The sequence below is a fragment of the Pyricularia grisea genome (genome assembly GCF_004355905.1).
Source record: "Pyricularia grisea strain NI907 chromosome Unknown Pyricularia_grisea_NI907_Scaffold_7, whole genome shotgun sequence".
Classification (NCBI taxonomy): domain Eukaryota; kingdom Fungi; phylum Ascomycota; class Sordariomycetes; order Magnaporthales; family Pyriculariaceae; genus Pyricularia; species Pyricularia grisea.
In genome coordinates this window covers 2,501,345-2,526,282 of record NW_022156720.1, presented here as the reverse complement: position 1 = coordinate 2,526,282, position 24,938 = coordinate 2,501,345, and the positions used below count along the sequence as shown (strand labels likewise).

Genomic DNA, 24,938 nt, shown 5'->3' with positions numbered 1-24,938 from the left:
TTCAATGGACCAGACGCGTGAGGTTGTGTAGATCCAGAAAAAGAGGCATGCCTCAGGTTCAATATATGAACACAGAAAGGAATCTGTTTTACTCTAGTGCCCATAGGAAGTAGAACCACCACCATACGGGTCATTTCCGTAAGCTGTCTGGTCCCCGTGCGCGCCGCCGTAGACTGTATTGTAACCACCCCAGTCACCTCCTGCGCCACCGCCCATGTCGTAGTCCGCATCGCCACCCATTCCCTTCGACTCGTCCGTCTTTTCGATCAGCATGACAAGGTTCGCCAGCTTTTCCTGCAGAACCCTGAGGCCCTCCTGTACTATGACGTCGGGGTCAAGACTGCCACAGGTCTCAACGTCAAAGTAGAAGCGATTCGGAACGGCATCGTAGTCAAAAGGCTCTCCTTCCTGCGGTGGAGGCTCGCGGATCGCGTTCTCGCTCAACGGCCACTCCTCCTTGGCGTTACTCTCATACCAGAGATCCAAGTGCCTCAGCTTGTTGTGAGGGTCGTACTCAAAGCCGATGGCCGTAGCCGGACACCATTTGGCATGCTCCTTGGCGATTCCCTTCTTGGCTACGCAGCGAATATGCACCTCTTGATTTCTTCGGAGCTTGAACAAGATGACACCGAGTCCATCCGGATCTGTGATGACGGGGGTTCCGACCGACTGGTTGACCCGCCTGCCGTCGACGACCATGTCGCGTGCGTAAACCTTCATGACGTAGTTGGGGTCCTCGCTTTCACATTTTGCGTGGATTGTGATGATGACGGAGCAATTTTCACAGTACTGCTCGCAGTCACAGTCACGGGCGTAGACGAGTTCGCTGGCGCCGCGGGCGGAGAGTGGAACAAGGCCGAGACGATGGGCGATGAACTCGTCGGCCAAGACACTCGTGTTCTCTTTAATCTCGCAGTTGTCTATTGCTACTGTCGGGATCTCGGCAAGCATGACGCGTCGGATGGAGTTGGCTAGTGACAGATCGACATTGCTGAGCTCGAAGTTTACATGCACAGAATCGGCCTACGTATACAGAAAGAGTACATTGTCAGAATTGAAAGTTGGCATCGCCCTCCCAACGACTTGTTAGAAACGCAGTACAAAGACGGATGGGATTCGACGCACATGAAATATCTTGACAACGGCACCAAGCTCGTCGGTGTTTTCATAACCGGTGCTGTAGTCCATGGTAGCGGCGACGGCGATGATAAAACCGATGATTTTGTCTGTGCTCGCGATTTAATCGGTCCTGGAAGCGCTCCTCTCACGCGCGGCCTCGCTCTGGTAGAGCAGAGCAGACCTACAGAGTCTACAAAAGCCGTCCTGGAGCTTTTCGCGTAAAGACTGCGCTTTCGTGGAAATGGGGGTGGCGGCAAGGTGAGTTTTTAAGGATGGCGATTTATGCGATAGAAGAATAAGACGGAATTTTTGGGGTCGTCGCGCTTCTGTAGCTTCGAAGTCAAAGTCGCGGCGGAATAAGGTAAGGTATGGTGGCATGCAGGCTCATACACGCCCCGGTGTGTGGTGGAATGCTCTAATTAGGTGGATTTGCGAAAAGATTACGTACAGCAAGGGTCTTTGGTAGGGGTGGAATTAAGAAGCTGGGCATTAGCTCACGCATTCACAGCACAACCACACTTTGCAAGGTTGTAGGTGGTTGGACGTGGGCCGAACTTCGCCCGTGGTAAGAAAAAAAAAAAAAAATCACTGCGCATTCTTCACCTGCAATAACTTTTCCACCTCAAGCTTTACACTACGAAGACAACACACGATCATCATCTCTTTTCTATACAGAGCGCCAATTAATCCAAACGACTTGGTACTTGTAGAGAACAACATCTTTCTTTTTTATTTAAAACAATACACATAACATACATATACGCAACGCACATTTAAAATGTTAAGACAAACAGTCGCAACTCCCTCGCGGATCGCCCGCGCCGCCATCAGAGTTGCTGGCCAACAGAGATTACCCAGCTCGGCCCCCAGCTTCCGTCAACTTCCTCTCTCAGCTGTCTCCAGACCTGCCAGGACTACCTCTATCAGGTGGTACAGTGCGGAACCCGAATCTAAGGATGCTGCCAAGGACGCAGCAAAGGACGGAGAGGTCGCCGCAGCAGACGCTTCCCCAGAGGCGGCGCTGAAGAAGGAACTCGAGGCAAAGAGCAAGGAGGCGCTCGAGTGGAAGGTGAGCTACCAGAATTTTCCAACTACGCCGGGCCTTGGACACGTTTTCTAACTCCAGGTTTCCCCTCAAATAGGACAGGTATCTTCGCTCTGTTGCAGACTTCAGGAATCTCCAGGACAGGCAGGCCCGTGAGATGAAGTCTACCCGTGACTTTGCAATTCAGAAGTTTGCTCGCGACTTGGTCGACAGCGTCGACAACCTGGAGCGCGCCCTTGCCATGGTCCCGGCCGACAAGATCAAGGCAGCCAGCGATGCCGCCAAGGACTCGGAAACCAAGCCCGAGTTCCTTCAGGATCTTGTGAACCTGTACGAGGGTCTCAAGATGACCGAGAACATCTTGGTTTCAACTGTCGCCAAGCATGGCCTGGAGCGTTTCAATCCCAACGGGGAGAAGTTCAACCCCAACGAGCACGAGGCCACCTTCATGACTCCTCAACCCGACAAGGAGGACAACACTGTTTTCTTCACCCAGCAGACCGGCTTCAAGCTCAACGGTCGTGTCATAAGACCTGCCAAGGTTGGCGTCGTCAAGAACTCATAACTGCCAGGTTTTTGAGTAGCCTTTGACCACTTTGCTTCCATCTAAGCTCTCTTTCCAACCACATGAGAGCCCTGGTCCGCCCTCATGGGGTGACCAACTGTCAAAATCAACTGTATCATTACCCATATTCGATTCGACCTGATCACTCGCTGTACTGTAATTGGAAAAAAAAGAGAAGATCCCAGAGTTTGGCATTATTGGATCAAACATGTATAATGCTCCCCTCACGATAAAAAAACAACAACAACACATTGTCATAAACACGGAAAAAAAACCAAGTAGGGCTCGGCGCGGTCGGACAGGAAGAGGACTGTCATGTAGGTATGGGAGGGCACATTTGCTTACAAAGTTTCTCAATGTATATAAGACTACATCCTGTTCATATCACAAGCAGGCTTTCGCCCACTGTGTGGAAGCTGCAATCTTATCCCTCATGTTTTTGCTCAGTTGCTTGAATCGCAACCTAGAAATGTCCCGATCCACCTATTGACGAACCTTCATCTATAATCGAGGATAGTATTGTATCATCGAGATCAGCGAGCCAGGTTCGTCCCCCTCAGAAAGAAATAACTTCCAATATAACAAGTAGCTTCAGCAGATGCCACAAATATTCGTACATCTCGTATCATACAAGACTCGGGGTGCTTATCTTTCAAGTGGCAAAGTACAGGTACAAGATTGATTAAGCTCAAAGGAGCAAGTCACCACAGAAGATCAACAAAAGTTATCCGGAAAAGCGGGAGAGCCTTTTTTACGACAGAAACTTTTGGTGATAAGATGAATGGTGAAGAATGAAAGAAGAAAAAGAAAATTTTGAAACGAAAGGGAGCTGGAGCTGGGCGAAGGGGTTGTTCTCTCAACCCGTTCTTTTTCGAGCCATGCTTTCCTGCAATCGGACATAGAGGCATAAAGAAGGGGATACCGAGAATACCCTCCAAAATAGGTACCATACGAGCTTGCAATAAAAGGCAAAGAGTACCATCAGTAGCAGCAGCATAGTCCTGTGGACCAAGGCAAGATAACTCGAGAGATCTCACTGCCACTGCTATTGCGAATCTTGCCGAGCAGGCGTTGGAGCGCGCCGCTGGACTTGATCAGCCCAGAGAGCACTCTTCTGAGCAGAGGCAGCCCGCAGCCGCTCCCTGGCTTGCCCTACTTGCAAGCGCAGCAACGCGTTCTCGCGGCGGGCGGCGGCAATAGCTTCGCGACGGCAGTGGTGCTGCCACATGTTCTCGCGCAGACGGGTGGCCATGTGCTGCAGGATCCGTGCTCGCCTCTGCGCCGAGACTGGCGAGTAGCAGGTTTCGGTCTCGCTGGCGGCCGGACTGCCGCTGCCACTGCCGCCTCCGCTCGATGTGGGCTGCAAAGACGCGAGGTCGACCTCGAGGGATCGGAGAAGCTGTCGCTGAACTTCGTTTTGCTGCTCCAGCTCGGTTTCTTGCTGCTCCGAGAAGGCGAGGTGCTCTTCTAAAGTGCTGATGGCCTCCTTGTACTTGGCAGCAGTTATGTCGTCAAAGATGGGCCCACGGTGGGTGTTGAGGACTTGATCGATTTCGTACTTGAATAATATAAGATCAGTTCAAATGACCGGTTCCTTCTTTTTGTGTTATGGCTTACCTCGGAGAACATCTCGCCATCTATGGGCAAGACACCTTCTACTCCAAAATCCGGAATAAAACCAAGACTGGCATCTCGACAAGCCTGTCCAGCTGCTGGATCCATGCGATCAAACTCGCCATGAGGAAAATAGTGGTACATCATCTCCGGCGTTACAGCTTTCAATTTTTCACAAGTCAGCAAAACATCTTTGGCACCTTGTACGACTTTCCTTGATAGCAGATAGACCGAGAAACTCACGGCGAGACTCCCAGAGTATTGACGGATTCAAGGGAACCTTGTAGTGTGGAGACATACGGTCGCCATCTTCCTGGTCGTATTGCTCTTCGTATTCATGGAAAGACCTGGGAACTGTGCCATCGTTGTCACCGTCCCTCTCTGGCGACTGAGGGGGCGTTGAGGGCCGCATACGAACGGGCTTATCTGGCTCTCTAGAACGCGATTCTCGGTGCAAGATGTCTGTGTCCCAGAGCTGTGCCCCTTCGGACCATGCTAGAAAGGTTTCCGGAGAGATCATCGACGGAGGCAGATCAACCTTGCAGTCTGTATCGTTCCGGGCTTCGTACTCGCTTGCTTTTGAGGAAGTCAGAAAGGCAGCAGCAGAGGTAAAACGATAGGAAGAGAGTCTTACCAGCAGGAGGGAGCTTGTATCTAGATGTATCAATAGGGCCGCACTTCCATGGGTCTTTGACGACTTCTGCCTTCATCTCGTGACCTTTTGTCTCGATGAATGGCTGGTGTAGCACAGCTCTCTTCTCGGGAGAGCGGCGGATGTTGCAGGTTATGGTGCGGTCAGATAAGTTGGAGTAGAGATCATCAGCATCGTCGGGGGGAGTGATGATGGTAGTGTGAAATCTATGTTTGATACTCAGTCCTGGCTTTCACTACTAGCTGAATGGGACAGCCGGAGACTTACGGAGAGCTGACGTTATGCATAAATCTAGAGAATCCTGATGATGAAGCAAGCGTGGAGCCACTGCCAGATGAAACTTCGGATCCGTTTAATGAGAACAATCCCACATCTGCCTGCATCTGGTTCAGCAGAGGATCTTTGCGACTGACAGGCTGAGGTCCGCGCAGGATGTTGTAGGCCGACATCATCTCTTCAGTAAGCTGAAGATTGTCACCACGTGAGTTCCGAAGCAAGGTGCGGGGGCAGGGCACATCCGTAACTTGGGGTGCTTTCAGCGGTTTGGAGGGCAGCTGGTAGTTTTCCTGACAATGCTTTGTTGTTGACGGCTCTGACCTGCCCTCTGTCCATAGCTGATCATAAGCATCATACAATGAACGGACACGCATATGCTCGTAACAACTAGCAGCCCGGCGATGAGAGATCACCGGGCGTCGTGCTGGAATCACTGAGTGTCAGAAACTGAACAGGTTTTGAAAGTTAGGATATGCCAACAAGGGTCTTTGTTCGTGGCTTACCGATATCTGTTGCAGCCTTGGACATATTGAAGGTCATCAAAGAAGGCGGCAGGGAACAATGTGAAGCGACTGAACAAGGTGAAATAGGCGAGCAATAAGAAAGACAAAAAAGAAGACCGACGGTAATCAAGACAAGAAAGAAAACAAGTATCAAATAGCGGATCGACCTTGAAAGTTCCAAAGTCCGAGATGCAAAATACGAAATGCAACGCAACGCAGTTCGCCTGATCGGAAACCTCTCAAGAAATGAACTTGAAAATGCAGCGCATGATGAATGGTTGTTTGGTTTGTTTTTAAGTATTTAGGTTGTGAGCCTCACCCCAGTGAATGTGAGTTGTTCAACTTTGCGATTCTTTTTAGGGAAGGAGCCGAGTAGGTGGTTTGGGTGATGGCCTGGTTGAGATAAGCTTGTTTTGGAGAAAAAAAAAAAGAAAAAAAAAAGACATCAAACGTGGTCGCCGACAAACATTTTTGAAAACTTGATTTCAAATTTCTCTCACTTGGAACTCACTGATAAATCTAACCGCTTACAACGCCATCAAACAAAACACTCGACACAAATACACGTTTCCGATCCGACCGGAACACAACTTTCATGGCCCAAACACCAAAGCCCGCACTTCAATGCTCTCCCGACCCTCAGCTTCAGGTCTGGTCCTGGGATCCTCAAAGGCAGTATGAGCCACCCGACCCCCTTGAACGCGCGATTCCGATTTCAGGCTATCACTATCGAAGCACTCGATCAAGAAGCGCTCGTCTCCCTTCATGCCACTGAGATAGTACCAACGTTGATCCTTATTGTACTTGATCCCGGCCGTCTCGCCTGTGTACCCATTGGGGTAGCGGTGCTCCACAGGAACGACGTCCTTATCCTCTAGTGTTGAGGAGGAGGCCATGGCCAGCGGGGACGCCTCAATCGGGTGCTTGTTGAGAGGACGCCAGACATTGACAATGCGGTAGCGTCCCTTGAGAAGCTCCTCGGCTATCTCAGGTTGATGGCGATGTACTCGCATGGCCGCCGACTTTGCCGTTTGATCGATATGCACCTGCAACACAGGGCCACGGTCTGCAACGGGCGAGGACCGACGGACTGTGTGGTCAAAAAAGACGACTCTGTTGCTCCCGGGGATCTGCTCCAGGAGAAGCTTCTCCACCTCGGGGTAGTACTTCTCCTTGATGGACTCGTCGTCCACAAAGTCTACCTCGCGGGACGGAGGAACACCCTGGACAACCGCGAAAGCGTCCCGATCTAGATTGAACTCGGACTCGCGGCCGCGGATGTCCTCGATTCTGACTTGGTGTGAATCGGTTCCATAGTTGCGACCATCGGGGCTGCCTCGTGGCAGGCCGAGATTGTTGTAAGGTACTGAACCATCCGCTGGTGGCTTGAAGAAGTTCAGCTGGGCGGTAACAGGGCCGCGGGGAATTTGGGTGATGGCCATGTCTATATCAATTTTTTATGACTGGTTCTTCAGTTAAGGTGTTACAAGGTAAAACAAAACTGTGTTTTAATGTTTTGTTTACGATCGTAATTGAAGGTGAGATGGTTCTCTTTGATGCTTTGATGGATAGGTAGTCAAGTCAAGCTCAGTACCGATATAGTAGTGAGAGGAGCCTAACATCTTTTTATATACTTTGCCTTGTCCCCAAAATACTACCAATTCGGCAATTACCCAAGTAAATCAACCTGCCTACAATGATACTTTTACCACGGCTCGAATGGTTTGAAATCACGAAACTCCAAGCTGATAGGCCATCGATGTCGCCATGCTAACACATGGCAACCACTATGCGGCGCCGATTACAAAGCATGTGCGTTCGGCTTCTTGGTTTGGCCCGGGTATGGAGTGCTGCAGCGCATCCGAACCGTGAAAGTAGGGGTCGGGGTGTGGTGGTAAGCCAAGCGACATTGCTAATGTTGGCCTATTTCAAAGAAACCCAGACGTCACGGAAGATGCCGAGCACGTCATTGCCACTAAGCGTCAAAATATCGGGTGATTGTTTTTTTTTTCTGTAGCTTTGGGGTAACTGTTCGGCTTTAGTAATCAAGCTTTCCAGTTTATTGAGTCCCTCGATTACCTCAGTATTGCGACGTTTCCTATCCTATTCGAGTGAGAGTATAAATATCGACTGCATGGTTGGATGTCAAATGTTGACGCAACACAGGCCTGACGCATTGGTAGTCCGAGACTACGGGTATGCAGCAGGATGGAGGATCCGGGGAAAATATTGGGGGGTCATTAATAATTCAAGTTTGTCAAGGGTGACTTTTTAAGGATTTGCTTTCATCCGCTCTCCATGAATGTGACAAGCGTGGGGTAAGGTTGGATGGATGGCTGGGCACATTTGCCAGTGAAGAACAGGCTGGAAGCTAAGAAAAGGTTATACTGTCACTCACATAAGGAAGGAGCAAGAGGTCAGACAACCTCTCCGGAACGGGGAAGCGGGCCAATTAATTGAATTGCAACGACTGGAGTATGAGACCCACCAAGGTCGCTCGCTACCTTAGATCAGCAAGAACCGGATGATGGAAAACCCCGACTGGGATCACGTGAGAATGCGAGACTCACGTGAACGCCCTAGCAACGCACGCCAAACTTATCGGGGTAAAATGTAAACAAAGCTCCGACGCGTGCCTGTTCTGCCATAAGGGGTTTTTCCGCACGCTCAATCGCTGTCGTCCCTAAGACAAGCAAGCACCCACCCCGGGGGAAAAAAAGTTCCTTGCGCAAAAGCACGGTTCCGACAAGGCGGGAACTATAGCTGCGACAGACAGCCCACACAACATATCCATATTACGATCACTAACATCTCATTGCATTGATCGCATCGGATCGCATTGATCATATCATTTATGATCCACCAAAAACAATGTCATCCACCGCCGGCTTGGACATCATGTCCTCTCCAGATCCGCTCGGTGACCCAATTACGAGCTCCATGTCGCGTGTGACACGCAGCATGGCTCGAAGTCAGACATCAACACAGAGGTCACTACGGCAGGGCTCTATTCTGGCTAGCTCACCCAGAAAACAAACCTTTGAGCTCGACGTGGGTAACGAGCGATCACCACAAAGGATACTCGTAACCGTCGAGGCTGAAGACTCAGCCTCCCGCCAAACCCATGTCAATCGCCGACTATTCCCACCGCAAAAGCAAGCAACGCCGCGATCTCCTGCTCGCCGAAAGGTGCGCACGACAACGACGACAGTTCCGCTGAGAGGCCTCACCGATGACGAGGGGCCAGGAGGTACAGAGACGCCGCGGAGGAGAGGAAGGCCTCGGAAATCAGGTACACCGATGCCATTGAAGACAGGCACGCCGAAGCCCTCGACCAGAAAAAGGGCCGGGAGTCCGCTGGAAAGCTCACCCCGGAGGACTCGTAGGTCGGTGTCCAGAACGGCAGACTCGGCGTCGGAAATGGGCGACGAAACCGAGGACAACCAGGAGACACCGAGGCCCAGGCCCAGAAAGTCACCCGTAAAGAGATCGAAAACGCCGGCCAGGAAGACGGCAGCAGCGCCAAAGGCAGATGCTCAAGATACTGGAACTGCGAAGAGGAGAGGAAGACCTAGACGACAAGCCCTGGTCCCAGCCGAGATGGAGGAGATGGCCGAGCAGGATACCTTGACAGAGAGCATACCAAATGTGATCCCAGCCAGAAATGACGACACGGGAGAACAAGGCCAGAACGATACTTTATTGTCGACAATCAATGTATCAACGGACGGGTCTGTTGCCGGGGATGATGCGGATGAAGACGATATGTGGCTCGCGAACCTGTCTGAATCTCGCTCAGCACCAGCATCAGAGATGGGGCAAAGCAGGGCTGACGATGCCGATCCACCAAGTACTTTGGGTGGCGATCAGGAGGAAAGGTCGCACTTGACCTCGGATGCTCCCATCTCGGTAACCACCGATGGAGATAACGACGGTGACTTGATGGACTTTGGTGCCGCTGACAGAAGTGACACCGAGTCGTTGGCAACAGAGAGCGTTGCACCTACGGAAACGGACCGCGACACCATTGCCCAAGGAGAGGATTTCAGCATGATCATGATGGATTCAATCGTATCCTTCCGCGAGTCTCGGCAGTATCGCGAGGAAAGCCTGCCCGAAATGGGAGAGGCGACAAGTTTCATTGTTGACAGAGCGCTTGAATCCATCCGGCACGGGCGGCCCGATGACGAGCAGGTACACTTACAGGCTGACCAGCCAACCGGACAGCAGAACGGCCACTCACCAAATGCCGCAAACGAGGCTGAAGAGGTAGAGGAAGACAACTTGCCACAAATACCAACGGAATCTACTCCTGTAATTACCAGCCGACTTTCAGGGGTGATGGACAGTCGGTCCAAGACTCTATCGCGGAGCCCTAGACGTGGCAAGACTGCCACTCCTCTCAGTAGACAGCTTGCCATGAAGTCTCTGCGACAGGATGAGTCGCTAAATGACACGCCTTTGGCTTCGCGGGCAGCCAAGGCTGACGCTGCTCGAGAAGAGTCGACACTCTATGATGACTCCTTTTCGGAGATACCAGATGCCGTGTTAGAGGCAGCAACACCTCGTCCGCCCAGAAGACACGTCGAGGACGAATCAGGGACGCAAGAGGAGGTTGAAAATGTCGAGGAGATATCCAATGACGGGGCACTTGAGGCTTACGAAAACGATGCCGAGGAAGCTGCAGATCCATCTCGAGACGGCTCGGTGGTGGAACCAGAAGCCGCTGCAGCTGCACAGGGCCCACATTCGGATACCGGTAGCATGCTTTTGACCCCAGAAGAGACGCCGTCGCCGACAAATGATGAAGCCTGTGCCGAGGAAGCTATCGATGAACCCATCCCTTCTGACGTTGCAGAGGAAGATTTGCGCTCGTCTCCCCCTCTTCTCCGACTTGCTATGAGCACTTCAGGCGCAAGCGGCGGGCGGCATATGAGGCACAATTCGACTGAGACACCTGTCGACCAGTTCCCACCTGAGATGCCATCTGCACCTCCGGTAGCTGTGGCGGCCGCTGACAGACTTGACTTGCCGTCTCTCACTGCACGCCCCCTACTTTCACCAATTGTCAGGGCCGGACGAGCACTGCAAACGGTAACCTCTGATCCACCATCGCCCAAGGGTCGGGAGAGCCTCCTTCGAAGTCCGTTCCGGTCCTCCACCACACGAGACAGCCAGGAACAGCAGCCGTCTAGCAGACAGTCCATAAGTGTCCCTGAGCATAATGTTTCAGAGGCACCACAATCGCCGCCGGCAGCTACTGCCCCGGAACCTCAGTCTACCCAAAGAAGTCAAAGGTCGTGGGTCCAAACTTTCAACCCAATGAAGCAGATAAAGAACATAGTGTCGCAAAGTGCACAGATGTTCTCGTCACCAAAATTCACCATGCCAGAGGGGATGGATGATCCTTTTGCCCCAGACCCAGACATGCCAAAACCCGCAGCTTCACGTCATCAGGCCAATAGTCCAATCACGCAAGAACAGGAAAGAATTTCAGAGCCTGAGACGCGCTCTGTGGCTGCCAACGATACCTTACAGGAAGATGGGATGGACTGGGAGCCATCGGAAAGTCCTACTGAAGCCGTTGCTCGCAGAGCAAGAAGCGCTTCTGCTTCCAGCGTCTTCACAAATAGAGCATCCGCTCAAGCTGCAGCGATCGATGCCGAATCCGAAATGGAGGATGCTATGGCCACTGAACCGGAACCACAAAACCCCAATGTTCAGTCTGAAGCTGTTGATATGGACGAGACCGAGGAAGAGGAAGAAGAAGACGAAGATATTTGGGCAATCGAGGCACAGCGTCCTATTGGCTCACCAAGAAAGGGTACCAAGGCGCATGACCCGACACTGAACCGCTGGGGCAGAGGTAAATCACCGAGCCCATGGACCAAGGCGCAGAACGAACCGTCTTTCCATGAGACGGACGACTTCTCTTTGCTATCAGCACATGGACGAGATGCATCACAGCTACCGCAATCTCGACAAAACCCGCAACCATTCCAAGTCTCAGCTCACGCAGTGCCTGCCAGGCGGGTCGATCTGTCTACATTCTTTTCCTCTCCTGCCGTTGTGCCTGGGATGCAGTTATATGCAGAGGAGGATGCTTCTCCGGAAAAGCCTCCAAGCCGACAACAAGCAACAAGGGAGAATATCCAACCTTCATCCGTTCGGCAAAAGGCGTTCCGGCCAAACAATGGCCAGAACAGGAGTAACCTGTTCTCACCTGCACCATTTCGCCCGGCGAGCCAGACCCAATCCCATCAAAGCCTCTTTGCTCCGTCGTCTGCGGCGTCAACTAGACAGCAACAGTACTCCCACGTGCCACAGAAGCGTAACTTTGCTCCATTCCTCAGCAAGCCCAGCGTAAATGTAACCAACTCACTCTTTGGTACAGCCAATAATTATGCGCGACCCCAAAGCGCATCAAGTCAAGTCTCTGAAGACATCGATCAGGAGTCGTACGAGGACGACGAGGACACCCATGAGCGTAGCATTGTCAGAGATGACGAAGAGGTCGACGAGTCTAGTTTCATTGCGCCCATTCTGAAGCCATTGCCAGAACGAACTGCCTCTCCGACCAAGTCATGTTTGCGCTCTCCTCTCAAGCCCAAGACACCTGGCCCGGTGGTTGAGTTTTCGACTAGCACGCTATCGCCCTTGGCGCAGGAGGAGGCAAGGGCTCGCAGGGAGCGCGAAGCTTACGGATACGACCAGGATTACCAAGCCGACATGCAGCCGACACGCACGTTGGCTACCGAGGACAACGGAGACAAAGAAAACATGACCAGCAGTTCGCGTCTCACAATGCTCGCCAACAAGGCAATCCCGAAGCTGACACCCGCATCATCCTCACTCCGCCAGCCTCTCACCGCGCCAAAGGTGACTTCTTCGTCGGCCCCCTTATCTCGAACCGAGTGGACGAAAGCCCACTGGGTTCAGATGGACCTATTACTGCAAGAAAGACGCCGGGGGTCACTCGACTTTCAGCTCCAACACCGCGGTGTTGGACTCGCTCAGCGTCGTAGGTCTGCAGCGCTTTTGGGCAAACTTGTATCAGCCCAGGGTGAATCGATGGCACTTGAGCAGTGGCACCTGGACGTCGTTGATGCTTTCCGTTCCGAACTTTGCGGAGGCGACGATACCCTCTTTTGTGCTTGGGATGAACATGTGCTCGCGAAGCGGTTGTTTGCTTTGCTCGTTGGCGAGGAACGGAGGAAGCAGAAGAAGGCCCTTGCTGGCGATGGTCCCGCCAGTACCTCGGCATTTGCCGCCCGTACATAGTGCAAGTGCACATGGACATTAGTTTTTTTTTTTTTTTTTTTTTTCCCCTCGGTTGGATATACCCCCCTTGGATCCACGTTGAGACGTGCATGGAGCATTTTCACATAAACCGCTCTCACATAGAATTGTTTGTATAATCGCGTACCAAGGTCTTCTTTTGGCCTTGGTCGAGTCTCTTTTAGGGAAGGGTTTAATCATATGGCATACAGGAAGCGTTGCGGTTGTTGCATTCGAGATGCTAGCGGTTATTTCTAGCATCCTTCCTTTTGGCATTGGAGTTTGGGTGGTTAAACATGGGAAGGGATATTTGCATTTCGGAGCATAACAAAAATTTGAACAAAGAGCAAAGAGAAGAGATTACGCATGTGCAAACACTTTTTTCCTTCCTTTGAGAAGACCTCTCGTGATTGATAAATTCTACCACTAAGACGCCCGATCATCTAATATTACAGCCAAACATGGTGCCATTGACCATCACTCAACCAACATCATCATGTAGAAAGCCCAAAATGAATGCAAGTTTCATCTTGAAGCTATTCTACTCTAGCATCGATGCCTGGTTGGTGTACAAGACATCTACAACGCTGCTCAGCTTTTCGATTGTGGCCAGAGCGTGGTCGTAAGCCTCATCACGCTGAGTCTCATCAAAGATGATGAGGCATCCGGCACCCTGGTCCAACACACCGATGATAACCTTGTCCAGAATCATCTGTGATAGCTTACGTTCGACTTGCTGCGTGTCGAGACCAACCATCTTGGCGATGTGATCAATCTCGACGCGTGAGAAGGGCTCAATAACCTTGATCAGATTTTGCTCCAACATGGCGTCGTACAAGCGCCGCAGGTGGGAGCGGACAAAGGCGTCGCCACCAAGCTCGTGACGGTAGGCAGCAAGAGACTGCTCGTACTCCTCCAGCGACCTGTTGGCATGGGCACGCGCAATCGCCTTCATGGCCTCGAGGGACTGGCCAGCATACTTGGCCGCCTGCTTGGACGCCATAAGAGTGTTGACATCGTCGACAAGGTTGAGCATGATCTTGCACAACAGCATGTACTGCAGAGCGGCAGTGGCATTCTTGGTCGCATCCTGGGAGTGGTAGCCGTCGAGAGCCTCAATGAAGTAGCTGAAAGCGGTATTGAAGTCCTTATCCTCAGCGTGCAGCATGCCGGACTGCATATCGAGGTTGGCCTGCAGCATGGGTGGGGTATAGACGGATGCCGCGCTGGTTCGGGCGCTCGTCAGGGCGGCGCGGGCCTTGGAGATGTTTCCGAGCGCATGGTAGACGCGGGACTCGAGGAGCTGTACCTCGACCAACATGAGCTTGTCATCGAGGCGCTTGAGCTCCTTCAGCAGTCCATTGATCAAGGTCAGTGCTTCGTAGTATGACTGCTTGGCCATGTGCAGCGTCACCAGCCTGGTCTCGAGGTTCTGTCGCAAGAACGTCCGTCGCTCCGAGGTTGCCCACTCTATACATGACTTGGTCACGGATACCTGAAGGTCGGTTGTGTTGGGAATACCGTCGAAGAAGTCGAGGAGCTGGCGGACGAGCTTGGCCGTCTTTGCCTTGGCAAATGACGACAGCACTGTCCGGCTCCTCTTGATGAGCTCGACGAGCTCATTTGAGTTTCTTGGGAAGGAGGTATGTAGAGTCAGCAATGGGATGATGTTTCTTTCAGAGCAAGCCTTTTGTTTCTGTTTGAGAGATGGGTACGACTGCTCACTTCTGGTCGCGGTACAGTTCGCCCAGGCTGAGTAACGCCAGTTCGTATTCCTTGACGGCGGCATCCGAGGTAACTGATGGTGGCTTGGATACGATCTCCTTGTACAACTCCTCCGCCTTCTTCGGGTCCGATTTTGCGACTTCTTGCGCCTCGCGCAACCTTTGAGAGTCTCCCGCAGCCATTGTTATCGTAATCTGAGGGTGACGGGAATGTGTCGCTAACGGAGTGATGTAGAGCTGTTGTCCGGTGGCAATCGCCCGTCTGGTCGATATCGTATCCTTTGAGAGGGATAGCGATTAATGATGTATTTAATTTCGAGTTTTAAAGTTGTTTTGGTGCAGCCGAAAGGAGCGAGGTCTCGTTCATTTATCGTCACGGCGGAGTGAGATGGGTCGGGATGGATGTCGTTTCGTTGATGGGAACTTTGCTTTGGTAGGAGCTTCCAACGTGCACACATACACACACACACACACACACACACACACACCTAAGCTCCATCAACTGCCTACCGCCCCAATCTAGGTTGCAGCCGGCGTACGAAGCGCGGGACAAACATGAATGGAGGGTTCCCTGGTCATATTACATAATCCAACAGTGGGTTTACTGATAAGATAAATGGTGGGCCTCGATCTAATCTGCCCTGCGATTCCGCCAATTTTTTCGCGGGGAGCTCCTGTTGCTGATGTCGGCTGCGAAAGTTGGTCCCGTCTGCCTACCTAGGTACAGTACAGTCGGTTAACTGGTTCACTATCCATCCTCGTGAGCTTGTCACTATTTACTACATACACCTCTCGCAGAAATGAAGATAAAGGCGTAAGTTTCACCCTTGTTACTCTCCCATCGGCTTCGTACTAAAGCTCCTATTACAGACTGAGCCGCGCCCCTCAGCAGCCTGCGGGCTCTGACGTCGCAAGAAAACCGAAGAATGTCGATCCAGCCCTGCATCCCTTTGAGCGGGCGAGGGAGTACCAAAGGGCTCTCAATGCAGTCAAGATGGAGAGGATGTTTGCCGCGCCTTTTATAGCACAGCTTGGCAAGGGTCACGTAGACTCGGTCTTCTCCATGACAGTGGACCCTGAATCTCTTTCAAGAGTCGCATCTGGAAGCGCCGATGGTGTTGTTAAGATCTGGGACTTGACAAGTCGGGAAGAAGTGGTAAGCTTGATTACTTTTTTTGGGGGGGACGCACAGAGAGGGATATGATTGTGGGCGGGCATGGGCCATTTGGCTAACCTGACTGCTTCAAAATCAGTGGCACACGACGGCGCACGAGAACATCGTCAAGGGCATGTGCTTCACAAAGGACCAAAAGCTTCTCACCTGCGCTTCCGACAAGACCATCAAGCTCTTCTCGCCCGACCAGGATTCCAACTCGGCTCCTCTATCAACCTGGCTTGGAACCAACGCTTTCACGTCTCTGTCCCATCACCGATCCAAGAACTCGTTCGCTGCCGCTTCCAGCGTCATATCCGTCTATGACCTTGAACGCCACTCTGCCGCACCCGAAGTTTTGCGCTGGCCCACATCTACAGACACTATCAACTCCGTTGCATTTAACCAAGTGGAGCAGTCAATAATCGGCTCATGTGCCTCGGATCGCGGTATCATATTGTAAGCCCATGACATTGCCAACAAAACTTCGAGTATGAAGAATTTGTTACTGATTATATGCATCTGACAGATACGATCTGCGAACTTCAATGCCTCTGCACAAGACTGTTTTGAATTTCACTTGTAACAAATTCGCATGGAACCCTATGGAAGCTTTCAACTTTGCAGTTGCCAGTGAGGACCACAACATTTATATGTAAGTCTCATAAATCAATTAGGAGCTGCCAGACAGCTGGGTTCAACCGAGTATACGCTAACAATTTCACCTGATAGATTTGACATGCGCAAAATCGACCGAGCCCTGAATGTACTGAAAGGACATGTGGCTGCCGTCATGGATGTACAATTTTCACCAAATGGTGAAGAGCTTGTTTCCGGTGAGTCTCTGCGGTGCAGAAGATCATGAGTGGCGATTGTGTTGCAATATGGTTACTGACTTTAACTTAGGGTCGTATGATCGTACTATCAGACTCTGGAAGAGGGACAAGGGCCACTCTGCCGACATTTACCATAGTGAGTTCAATGCATAAGCCTTGAAAGTATTCACCCGGGGATTCCTACTAATCACATCCGTTCCCATATACAGCAAAACGGATGCAGCGTGTCTTTGCCTCTGCCTGGACTCCGGATAATAAATATGTTCTGAGCGGCTCCGACGATGGTAACGTGCGGCTGTGGCGAGCTCGTGCCTCGCAGCGCGAGGGCATCAAATCTGCGCGTCAGCGGCAGGCTGAAGAGTACAACCAAGCAGTGACGGCACGTTATGCTCACATGCCCGAGATTAGGCGAATCAAGAACCACCGTCACGTCCCCAAGGTGATAAAGAAGGCGGGCGAAATCAAGAGCGAAGAGCTCAGGGCTATTAAGAGGCGTGAGGAGAACGAGCGCAAGCACTCGAGCAAGAAATTTGAGAAGCGAAAGGCGGAGAGAGAGAAGATGATTCTGGCCAAGGAGAAGTGAGCTTAGGGATGCGTCATCCCCCATACTTATGTCCTGTAACACCCAGGGCTTTTTCCTACAAATGGCGTTGATTCCGTTTGCTGCATTGCATGGCGTTCTTTTTTGGTACCGGGCCGCGACTTGTTCGCAAGGATAATAGAGTTGAGGTTCTTTTGTTTATACCCTAGAAAATCTCAAGAGTATATATTACGGCTTATGTTTCCTTTACCCGCGGAGATCATGGCGCAGGCGTGCTTATAAGATTTGTTTGCACCTGTCATGTAGGGAAGTTCAGGGGTCCCTGGTTGTTTAAATCGTTTTAAAGAAAATCATGCCTGTCAAAACAAGGAGAACCATAACCATGACAGAAAAACAAGCTCAGACCGACACGTTTTCTTGTGGACAACAAGAGCAAGGAATAATTATGTCACGGCTTTAAGCCCATGAGACGCTCAACGCAAAACAAATCCTGGATGACTTTCACTGGAGCTTCGAAATGCCGGACGATCCAATGCAAAACGAACCCAGCCGCCTGTTCTCGAAACCCAATCGCATGCTAAGCTCTGGCTCCGCACCCCAGGCAGATACAAATTGACTCTAAAACGCCAAAAAAAAAAAAAAAAAAAAAAAAAAAAAAAAAAAAAAAAACCCCTGGACAAAGAGAATTAAAAAAAGGCTCCCTCCAGGTTCCGAAGGCACATGTTTCTGGGGTAAGTTTACAATACAAAACATGTGAGTCGTCACAAGAGAGAGGGAGAAGAAGAAGAAGAATAGTAAAAAAAGTGTTTCATCCAGCAAACAAAGGAAAGAGAAAGACAGCCCTGCCAAAAAAAAAACCCCCCACCCAAGAATAGCTTTCAACTTCTAGCTCCTAACTCCGGAGATGAGATGCCCGCCGGGCAGAAACAAGAAGCCGCACGTGATGAGAGCAGAAACAAGGCCACCCAGCAGTACAGCTCGCAAGACCAACCGGTCCTGTATGAGGTGCAGATCCCTGTTGCGGGTGGCCACGGTCGCAGCAAAGACACTCTGGAGCAGGGACTGTCCGCCGCCCTCGTCCATGTACCACTCCTCGCGTGAATAGTCGTTGCTGGGGCCCAGGGACTGCATGCTCTGCTTCCACGGCGGATCGACGCTGCTGATAGTCGACGCGTGGCCTCTACTCCTGTCGTGTCCTCCCGTGATCACCGTGCTGAAGCCAACCACCGAGACCGGGGTGTCCAGAGCGTGTTCTGCGCGTGCGCTGTGAGTCACGCTGGCGCTGATGCTCACTGTGACGCTGGGCCGGCGACCTGGGGCGGTGGTATCGGGGTTGAGATTGTCGTTTTTGGCCGGCCATCCATACCAAGAATTTTGATAACTCGGGGACCTGGAGTGTGATGGCGACGAAGAAGCCCCTTTGCTCGTTGCGTCGTGCATATCAACAGGGGAATCCTGCGATCCCGACTTTTCTAGCTCGGCATCTTGCTCAGGTTTCTGTACCTCCCATGGGCGCTGTTGTCGTAGCCTTCGGAAGTGCAGTTCCAGGCACAGCCCCTTTGCCGCCGCCGCAAGCCAGGTGATGCCGGGCCACAGAAGCAGTATCCCGAGGGCACGAAGGCACGTCAAGAGGCCCGAGAGGGTAAGTATGACTTCGAATGCCAGGCCAAGAACGATGAGAACCGCAGCCATGGAGCGCGTAAAGTTGATTCGTGGCTTGTTAGCGTTTCTGTACAGGCTCCATTTTATGAAGCTCGGATGGGAAAACTCCCTGAGGATGTTGCTGGACATGGTAAACGCTGGCAGGAGAGCAGTGGGGTGTGTTGTATGCTGCAAGCCTTCGATTATCGAAGCCCGATCCCCTTCGGATAATTTGAGTTGCCGTGGGGCGCCTTGTTCAATATAGTTGCTCGCAACCTTAACGAGCTCGTCCCTAAACGGTTGTTTTGAGTCTTGATTTCGTGAACATCCCCGGAATATCAGCGAGAAGCTCTGTGATCGGGCATATCGACAAAGACATCCAAATGGTCAGTCGTTCAAACTTACATTCAGTGGTTCGAGCTGATGTAACAAACTCTTTGTTCTCGCCACGTCCTGACAAGCCCATCTCGGAGGTGCTCTCATGAGAAAGGGGTTCGGCATCCTCGTTTTCCGATACTCTGTCGAGAATGGCCAGTATATTGGCCATCTTTTCGCTGTTTGCTCTCTTGTGTGCAGCCAAAGGAGAGGTGCGAATACCCTGCGTCTCTTCCTCGCAATCTGTGTTCCACGGGGGTGATGCAGACTTTTGTCTCCTAGAGAGCCTGCTCCATCTTTGAACGTAGTCTGAATACCACAGGAAGAATTGCAGATTCTCTGCGTTGTGCTCGATGTAAATGAGATAGTCCATGAATTCGCTGAGTGATAGTGGCTATATCGTGTGAACTGTTGTTAGTCGGGCATGTTTACCTCCAAAAGAAGCTTCAAGCTCGCCGTATGGTGGCTAGCTTGGTGGGCATTGGACTTACTGTTTTCGACTGGTTCTTGACAAGATCCGAAAAGGTGGGACCTGGTGGCGAGTCTTTGGAGGCTGGCTCAGCCGCCTTGACTTGATCGGGCTTCAATGGCTCTGCCATTTTCTACCAGAGCCTTATCGATCAGTAACACCCCCGGAACGAAGAGGAGAGCGATGAGCGCAGTGGAGTTTGTATGAGCAGACTATGTACATATAAGTGGCAATGGTTGATAGCCGAGCGGAGGAACGTTTCAACAGGTCATAACGGCGTAAAAACTCCACCGTATATTCTCAACAGTAGCTAGCCTGTCCCCGGCGGGAGTCAGGAAGGGACCCCCTTGATGTCAAGAATCGGAAACAAAAAAAAAAAACAATGACAGAGATCGCCAAGACTGCTATCATTGGTAAACAAGGCAGTTAGATGGATGAAGAGGGTGTGGGCTGCGCGTGAAACCGAGTGCACCAAGCTTCTTGTTCATTCATTCCCAAGGCTTCACATGGGAGAGAATGAACTATGAGGTTGAGATGTTAACTCAGGCCAGCAAGAATATCGTCCAAGGACATGTTACCATATGCGGAAAGGACTTCGTGCTTGATGTCTCTACGGCAGCCGTGTGATTTCTGACAGTACAAAGGGGAAATGACGACGTGGGGGGGGGGGGGGGGGGGGGGGTCAAGTATGTCGGCTCGTAGGTTAGGTATAAGCGGGACTGTCTATGCAGTGCCAGCCTGATTTTTAACGATGTCGAGACTTGACGGCGAGAGATTGAAGGATGCAATCTTGTGTGGGTTGACATGCTGTCACTGATGTGTCCAGGAGGGGTAAGCCGGGTTTACCAAGGCATTACCCAAGGCAGACAGACAGTCAGTGCGTGATCCGTGCCAGGGAGTGGGTGGTTGATAGTAACCTTCCTACTAGACTAGTACCTACCTAAGGTACCAATAATATACTGTTGTATATTATGGTAATATTTTTGCTCGTTTGATACACCTCGGAGACTGGACAGAAACACACTGTACCCAGTACCAGCTCAACAGCGGGTTCCAGGGTATGCAGCGATGTGGTGGGTTTCCGTTCGCCTCATAACCAAAGCTGCCAAACTGGGAAGTACTCGGCAAAAAGGACATGGTCCCCTGGACCGAAGATCGTACTTATAGTAGTATCTCTTTTCCCCTTCGGCTGGAGCCCATCACGGGTAGGTAGCATTTCAGACATGAGATGACAGGATGAATGTCCAGCACGAGGAAGGAAGAAAATTGCAGAGTTGCAAAAGGAGCGAACAAGGGTGTGTGCACAAAACAAAATTAATTCTGTAGTATCTTGGTTCAAACTCCCACATAAAATGAAGGACTGTGTTGAATCGTTGTGGGTTTATGAAAGTGGTGACTGTTTCGTCTCGCCCGACAAATTCAATCGAGTGGTAATTATTATTAACCAGTAATTAAATCGACTAAAAGTACGTGTACAAATGTGTGTATGTGTGTGCTTTTCGTTATCGCTATCGTTGTTGTATGACCGTTAGATCGACAACTTTGAGAGAACAAGACGTTAGATTTAATCCAATAATAAATCAAGATCAGTTCTCGGTTGATGAAGGATCGATCGCCTAAGTTCTCGGCGTGGCTCAAAATTCCCGTTGGACCCTGGGAAATCAAGGTCTGGTTGCCGTGAGCTGCCCCCTACCTACCTTAGGTACCTGCCTACCTTACCTACCATAGTAGTATCTAGGTACCTCCTTTCTAGTGGGTCAGTGGAGGTTCAACGCCGTCCTTCCCCGTTCCCCGCCTATAACAGAGGACATATATATATCAACGCTAATACTACCACGTATTTGCTTCTTGTTAAACTCGACTCTTTTTTTGGTTTTGTACTGTTTCAGCATACCCAGATTTGGATTTTAACGTCATGCGCCCACTTTACTTTGCAAATACGAAGTACATACGGGGAGTTCCCGGAATTCTCTCTCCTCTATGTTTTCTTCTTCTGCGCCTTTTTGTATTCAGAGGACATTGTCGTTTCAGGACGTGAAGCACCGTCTACCAACCCTTGTTGTCTAACTATCACAAAGTTTTTGCGGCTCATAGTAGTACAGGTCTCTGATTGGGTAGCAGCCCGACTATAGTTTGTGATCATATTAGAGGGTCTCTCTTTTTTTCCTTCTTCTTCTTCTTCTTCTCCTTCTTCTCTCTCTCTCTCTCCATCTCGGTTGGTTCCGCGTCAAACACCGATTGCAAATTGTCCGATGCTGCTAGGTACATGCCTGCCTTGTACCACAGTCTCCAATCGGCATGGACTAGAACTAGACCAGATTAGACTTATGAATGTACTCCGTACACTGTCTTTTTGCACCGGTACTGTAGATTGTGATATAATCATGTTCCTATCTAGTACATGGGATAAGCGCAAAACACAAGGAATGCAATCGATCAATCCCCTGCAACAATCATGCTCTTTCATACCTATACTTGGACCCTGAGCTTTGATCTCAACTGAACCCTGATCATGACCGTGAGATCAACAAGATCGTTCTTAGCGAATGAAAAATCGGCAGAGTCTATCTGGGCTTACCTAGTGACATGGCGCATCATTGTCCAAATATACTGTAGAGTAGAAACACAACAGCACCAAAACATGTCTGGGAAGTACATCTCATCACTAGCCTGTTCGTTTCTCGGGACATGTGATTTTTAGTAGTACCAAATGGTATTAGATTGCAGTAAGCAACTTGTGCATGGAAAGACTAGAAATGCCCTAATAACGTTGCCAGCCACAAAAACCCTGCCGTAACACAATGGATATTGAAACCCAAAGTGCCCGCGATCTCTCCTGAGCCAAGGAAGCCATTAAGCCCATCAATGTATGTCCTGTTCGTCCCATATAGTCTGTTGCAGTCCCATCCCAGTCCATCCAGTGTCACCATACGCCAATGCTATAGTGAAGAATCCTGCATCTCATCACCACGCCCAAGTTGACGCAATCCCAGCCAAATCAAAGCAAGAAAATACCCCCATGAAACAATCAAAAACAAAGAAAAGAAAAAAAAAAACAAATGCAAAATCAGGCACCAGGGGAATATCGCAAAAAAAAAAAAACAAAAAACAAAAAAACATATGATGAATCCCGTCGGATGCCCTTTGTGATTAAGCGAATATGACAAAAGCAAGCATAACTGCCACAAGAGCGTATCCCATGCCTGTGATTTCGCGTTCAGAACTTGCCGAGCCTTCCGCGTCCTTAGAGCCAGATGGCGCCGGCGCCTCGGCACGGGTGCCAGACCCGGAGCTAGTGGGCATGGTCCTCGGTGCAGGCTGGAAACCGCCAGTAAAGGTATCCCCGACTGCAGGCAGCGCAACGTTTCCGTCGACAAGCCAGCCACCCGGCGTCGCAGTCGGGCACTCCCTCGTCGAGATCGCTGTAGGCGTATAGTCCGCTCTCATAATGCCCGCGGCCGTCACCTTGGCCCATTGTGCTTTCAGGTTCTCAAAGTCGGGTGCGACTGGGGTCGGCTGACCCTTGCGCACAAAGCCACCTTTGACACTTTCGTTGACTATCATTGGGTCCGCGCGCGGACCGTAGCTGATGAGGCCGTAGTGATTTGCTTCCTCGATCCATTCATATATCAAAGAGCCGCTCCAGTCATTGATCATGTCTGGGCCGAAAATTGCTGCCTGATCTTCAAAGAGGCGTGGACCTGGGACATTGCATCCAGTCTCGGAAAAAAATATGGGCACGGGGAAGTTCTTGGCCTGCTCCTGCAAAGCAACGTACCCCGACGTGTTGTAGTTGGCAACATCACACCAGGAGTATGAGTTGAGAGCAAAAAAATCAACGTTTTGCGACTCGTCGCCGCCGCATGTGAGATAGTTCTGTAGCATAGGCCTCAGCTCCGCGATGTCGGCTGCAGAATAGCCTACAGGGAACTTGCGATATCCTTTCGAGTCACGATATGTCTTCATGTCCCTGGCAGCAGCCTTGATGAACGGTGCGGCCTGCGAATGGCCGCTAGTGGAGATGATTTCGTTGCCGACGAAGAAGCCTAGAGAGTTGTCAAAGCTCGAGAAGGCATCCATGACTGCGGCGTATGCATCGTGCATCGTCTGGGTCCAGCGGAGTTCATTCTGTTGGAGCATGTTAGTACGCCTTTTTTTTTTTTTTTTTTTTTTTTTTGCTACTCCCTCTCAAGGGACTAGCGACACACAAACGAGAATCTCACTCACAGGCAGAATGTAAGTACTAAAAGTGTCCAGGTCGATCAGGGTGTAAATGCCTACGTTGGCAAACTCAGCCATGCAACTAGCGTGGTCCGCGAGAGGGTCAACATGATAAACGCGGATTACGTTGGCACCAAGGGTTGCCATCAGCTGCGCGTCCCTGCGACACTGTTCTGTATCAACCAAGGGGTCATCCTCGACTAGTTGATAAGCAATGCCTTTGAACAGCGAGTCAGCCAATTTGTATCACCATGTCGTATGCCACGCGGACCCGGGGAAAAAGCAGACCTTTCATGATGAACTGTTTGCCCTCGCTCGTGAAGAATTTGTTGCCATACGCAGTGACGGTCGGCAGAGCACCAGCAGTTGTTGTCCAACCGGCCAACACTGCGGTGCCAAGGAAACCCTTCATCCTTTCAGAGGCTTTGACTCTGTCGCTCGACGTGCAAGTATCTACTCAGAGACAATGTACACACTGCTGTAAGACAATGACCAGGGGCCAAGAATGTCTACTTTTTGCATGAGAATAAAATCCCCAAGACAGGGTTCTAACCAAAAACTTCCCAAGAAGGACTCAAGAATGGGGAAAAAAAAAAAAAAAAAGACTTGAGTATTGCTTAATCGTCCAAGGAACAGATGCGAAAACTTGGTCAACGAGTAGTTGCAGAATACTACCAGCGAGAGATGTGGGCAGAAATGTCTGGGGGTTTTGCCGAACTCCAGATATAGTGCCAAATTATATTGGTGGGTGCAGATTGCTGAAATCAAAGAAGCAGTAACGACAGTCTTTGTTGCAGGTGTGACAACCGGTGGCAGGATCAATAACCCGTTGAGTTGGACATCTGGTAGCTTCGCACAGGACGGGATGGTGCAGACCTATATGGTGGTGGTTCCCAAATCGCAAAGGAAGGATCTGGAGAAGGGTC

At 50.9% G+C, this 24,938-nt stretch overlaps 10 protein-coding genes across 10 annotated transcripts; 3 read left to right on the top strand and 7 right to left on the bottom strand.

Moving 5' to 3' along the window:
* Positions 1–93: 93 nt before the first annotated feature.
* On the bottom strand, positions 94–1,188 carry PgNI_09768 (uncharacterized protein; the record flags this gene model as incomplete). The annotated part of the gene is made up of 2 exons (XM_031129750.1): positions 94–1,023; positions 1,126–1,188. The coding sequence occupies 2 exons, from the start codon at positions 1,186–1,188 to the stop codon at positions 94–96; spliced, it is 993 nt and encodes a 330-aa protein (XP_030977747.1).
* Positions 1,189–1,731: 543 nt separating this feature from the next.
* PgNI_09767 (uncharacterized protein) lies at positions 1,732–3,171 on the top strand. The gene is made up of 2 exons (XM_031129749.1): positions 1,732–2,188; positions 2,262–3,171. The coding sequence occupies exons 1-2, from the start codon at positions 1,898–1,900 to the stop codon at positions 2,727–2,729; spliced, it is 759 nt and encodes a 252-aa protein (XP_030978117.1). The 5' UTR covers positions 1,732–1,897; the 3' UTR covers positions 2,730–3,171.
* A 603-nt stretch (positions 3,172–3,774) lies between these two features.
* PgNI_09766 (uncharacterized protein) lies at positions 3,775–5,799 on the bottom strand (the record flags this gene model as incomplete). The annotated part of the gene is made up of 6 exons (XM_031129748.1): positions 3,775–4,287; positions 4,347–4,504; positions 4,587–4,919; positions 4,978–5,201; positions 5,263–5,695; positions 5,775–5,799. The coding sequence occupies 6 exons, from the start codon at positions 5,797–5,799 to the stop codon at positions 3,775–3,777; spliced, it is 1,686 nt and encodes a 561-aa protein (XP_030978038.1).
* Positions 5,800–6,367: 568 nt separating this feature from the next.
* Positions 6,368–7,216, bottom strand: PgNI_09765 (uncharacterized protein; the record flags this gene model as incomplete). The annotated part of the gene is made up of 1 exon (XM_031129747.1): positions 6,368–7,216. The coding sequence occupies one exon, from the start codon at positions 7,214–7,216 to the stop codon at positions 6,368–6,370; it is 849 nt and encodes a 282-aa protein (XP_030978275.1).
* A 1,429-nt stretch (positions 7,217–8,645) lies between these two features.
* Positions 8,646–13,055, top strand: PgNI_09764 (uncharacterized protein; the record flags this gene model as incomplete). Its single annotated transcript, XM_031129746.1, has 1 exon — positions 8,646–13,055. The coding sequence occupies one exon, from the start codon at positions 8,646–8,648 to the stop codon at positions 13,053–13,055; it is 4,410 nt and encodes a 1,469-aa protein (XP_030978277.1).
* Positions 13,056–13,436: 381 nt separating this feature from the next.
* Positions 13,437–15,250, bottom strand: PgNI_09763 (uncharacterized protein). The gene is made up of 2 exons (XM_031129745.1): positions 14,778–15,250; positions 13,437–14,683 (listed from the first exon to the last, which is right to left on the bottom strand). Exons 1-2 carry the CDS (start codon positions 14,957–14,959, stop codon positions 13,594–13,596), a joined length of 1,272 nt encoding a protein of 423 aa, XP_030978025.1. The 5' UTR covers positions 14,960–15,250; the 3' UTR covers positions 13,437–13,593.
* Positions 15,251–15,469: 219 nt separating this feature from the next.
* PgNI_09762 (uncharacterized protein) lies at positions 15,470–17,627 on the top strand. The gene is made up of 7 exons (XM_031129744.1): positions 15,470–15,590; positions 15,647–15,932; positions 16,030–16,388; positions 16,459–16,584; positions 16,662–16,765; positions 16,836–16,901; positions 16,975–17,627. The coding sequence occupies exons 1-7, from the start codon at positions 15,577–15,579 to the stop codon at positions 17,346–17,348; spliced, it is 1,329 nt and encodes a 442-aa protein (XP_030978274.1). The 5' UTR covers positions 15,470–15,576; the 3' UTR covers positions 17,349–17,627.
* Positions 17,628–17,937: 310 nt separating this feature from the next.
* On the bottom strand, positions 17,938–19,921 carry PgNI_09761 (uncharacterized protein; the record flags this gene model as incomplete). The annotated part of the gene is made up of 3 exons (XM_031129743.1): positions 17,938–19,258; positions 19,353–19,716; positions 19,814–19,921. The coding sequence occupies 3 exons, from the start codon at positions 19,919–19,921 to the stop codon at positions 18,192–18,194; spliced, it is 1,539 nt and encodes a 512-aa protein (XP_030978022.1). The 3' UTR covers positions 17,938–18,191.
* A 1,434-nt stretch (positions 19,922–21,355) lies between these two features.
* On the bottom strand, positions 21,356–21,484 carry PgNI_09760 (uncharacterized protein; the record flags this gene model as incomplete). The annotated part of the gene is made up of 1 exon (XM_031129742.1): positions 21,356–21,484. A coding segment is annotated over one exon (129 nt), but the record flags the coding sequence as incomplete, so codon positions are not given.
* Positions 21,485–22,941: 1,457 nt separating this feature from the next.
* On the bottom strand, positions 22,942–24,424 carry PgNI_09759 (uncharacterized protein; the record flags this gene model as incomplete). The annotated part of the gene is made up of 3 exons (XM_031129741.1): positions 22,942–23,919; positions 24,019–24,230; positions 24,301–24,424. 3 exons carry the CDS (start codon positions 24,422–24,424, stop codon positions 22,942–22,944), a joined length of 1,314 nt encoding a protein of 437 aa, XP_030977499.1.
* Positions 24,425–24,938: the final 514 nt, after the last annotated feature.

Bases quoted from the DNA above. Each gene is read 5' to 3' on its own strand.
- PgNI_09767 (XM_031129749.1), top strand. From the start codon at position 1,898: ATGTTAAGACAAACAGTCGCAACTCCCTCGCGGATCGCCCGCGCCGCC. The intron at 2,189-2,261 runs GTGAGCTACCAG...CCCCTCAAATAG, and splicing joins AGGAGGCGCTCGAGTGGAAG to GACAGGTATCTTCGCTCTGT.
- PgNI_09763 (XM_031129745.1), bottom strand. From the start codon at position 14,959: ATGGCTGCGGGAGACTCTCAAAGGTTGCGCGAGGCGCAAGAAGTCGCA. The intron at 14,684-14,777 runs GTGAGCAGTCGT...CTCCTTCCCAAG, and splicing joins GAACTGTACCGCGACCAGAA to AAACTCAAATGAGCTCGTCG.
- PgNI_09762 (XM_031129744.1), top strand. The intron at 15,933-16,029 runs GTAAGCTTGATT...CTTCAAAATCAG, and splicing joins TGACAAGTCGGGAAGAAGTG to TGGCACACGACGGCGCACGA. The intron at 16,585-16,661 runs GTAAGTCTCATA...TTCACCTGATAG, and splicing joins GAGGACCACAACATTTATAT to ATTTGACATGCGCAAAATCG.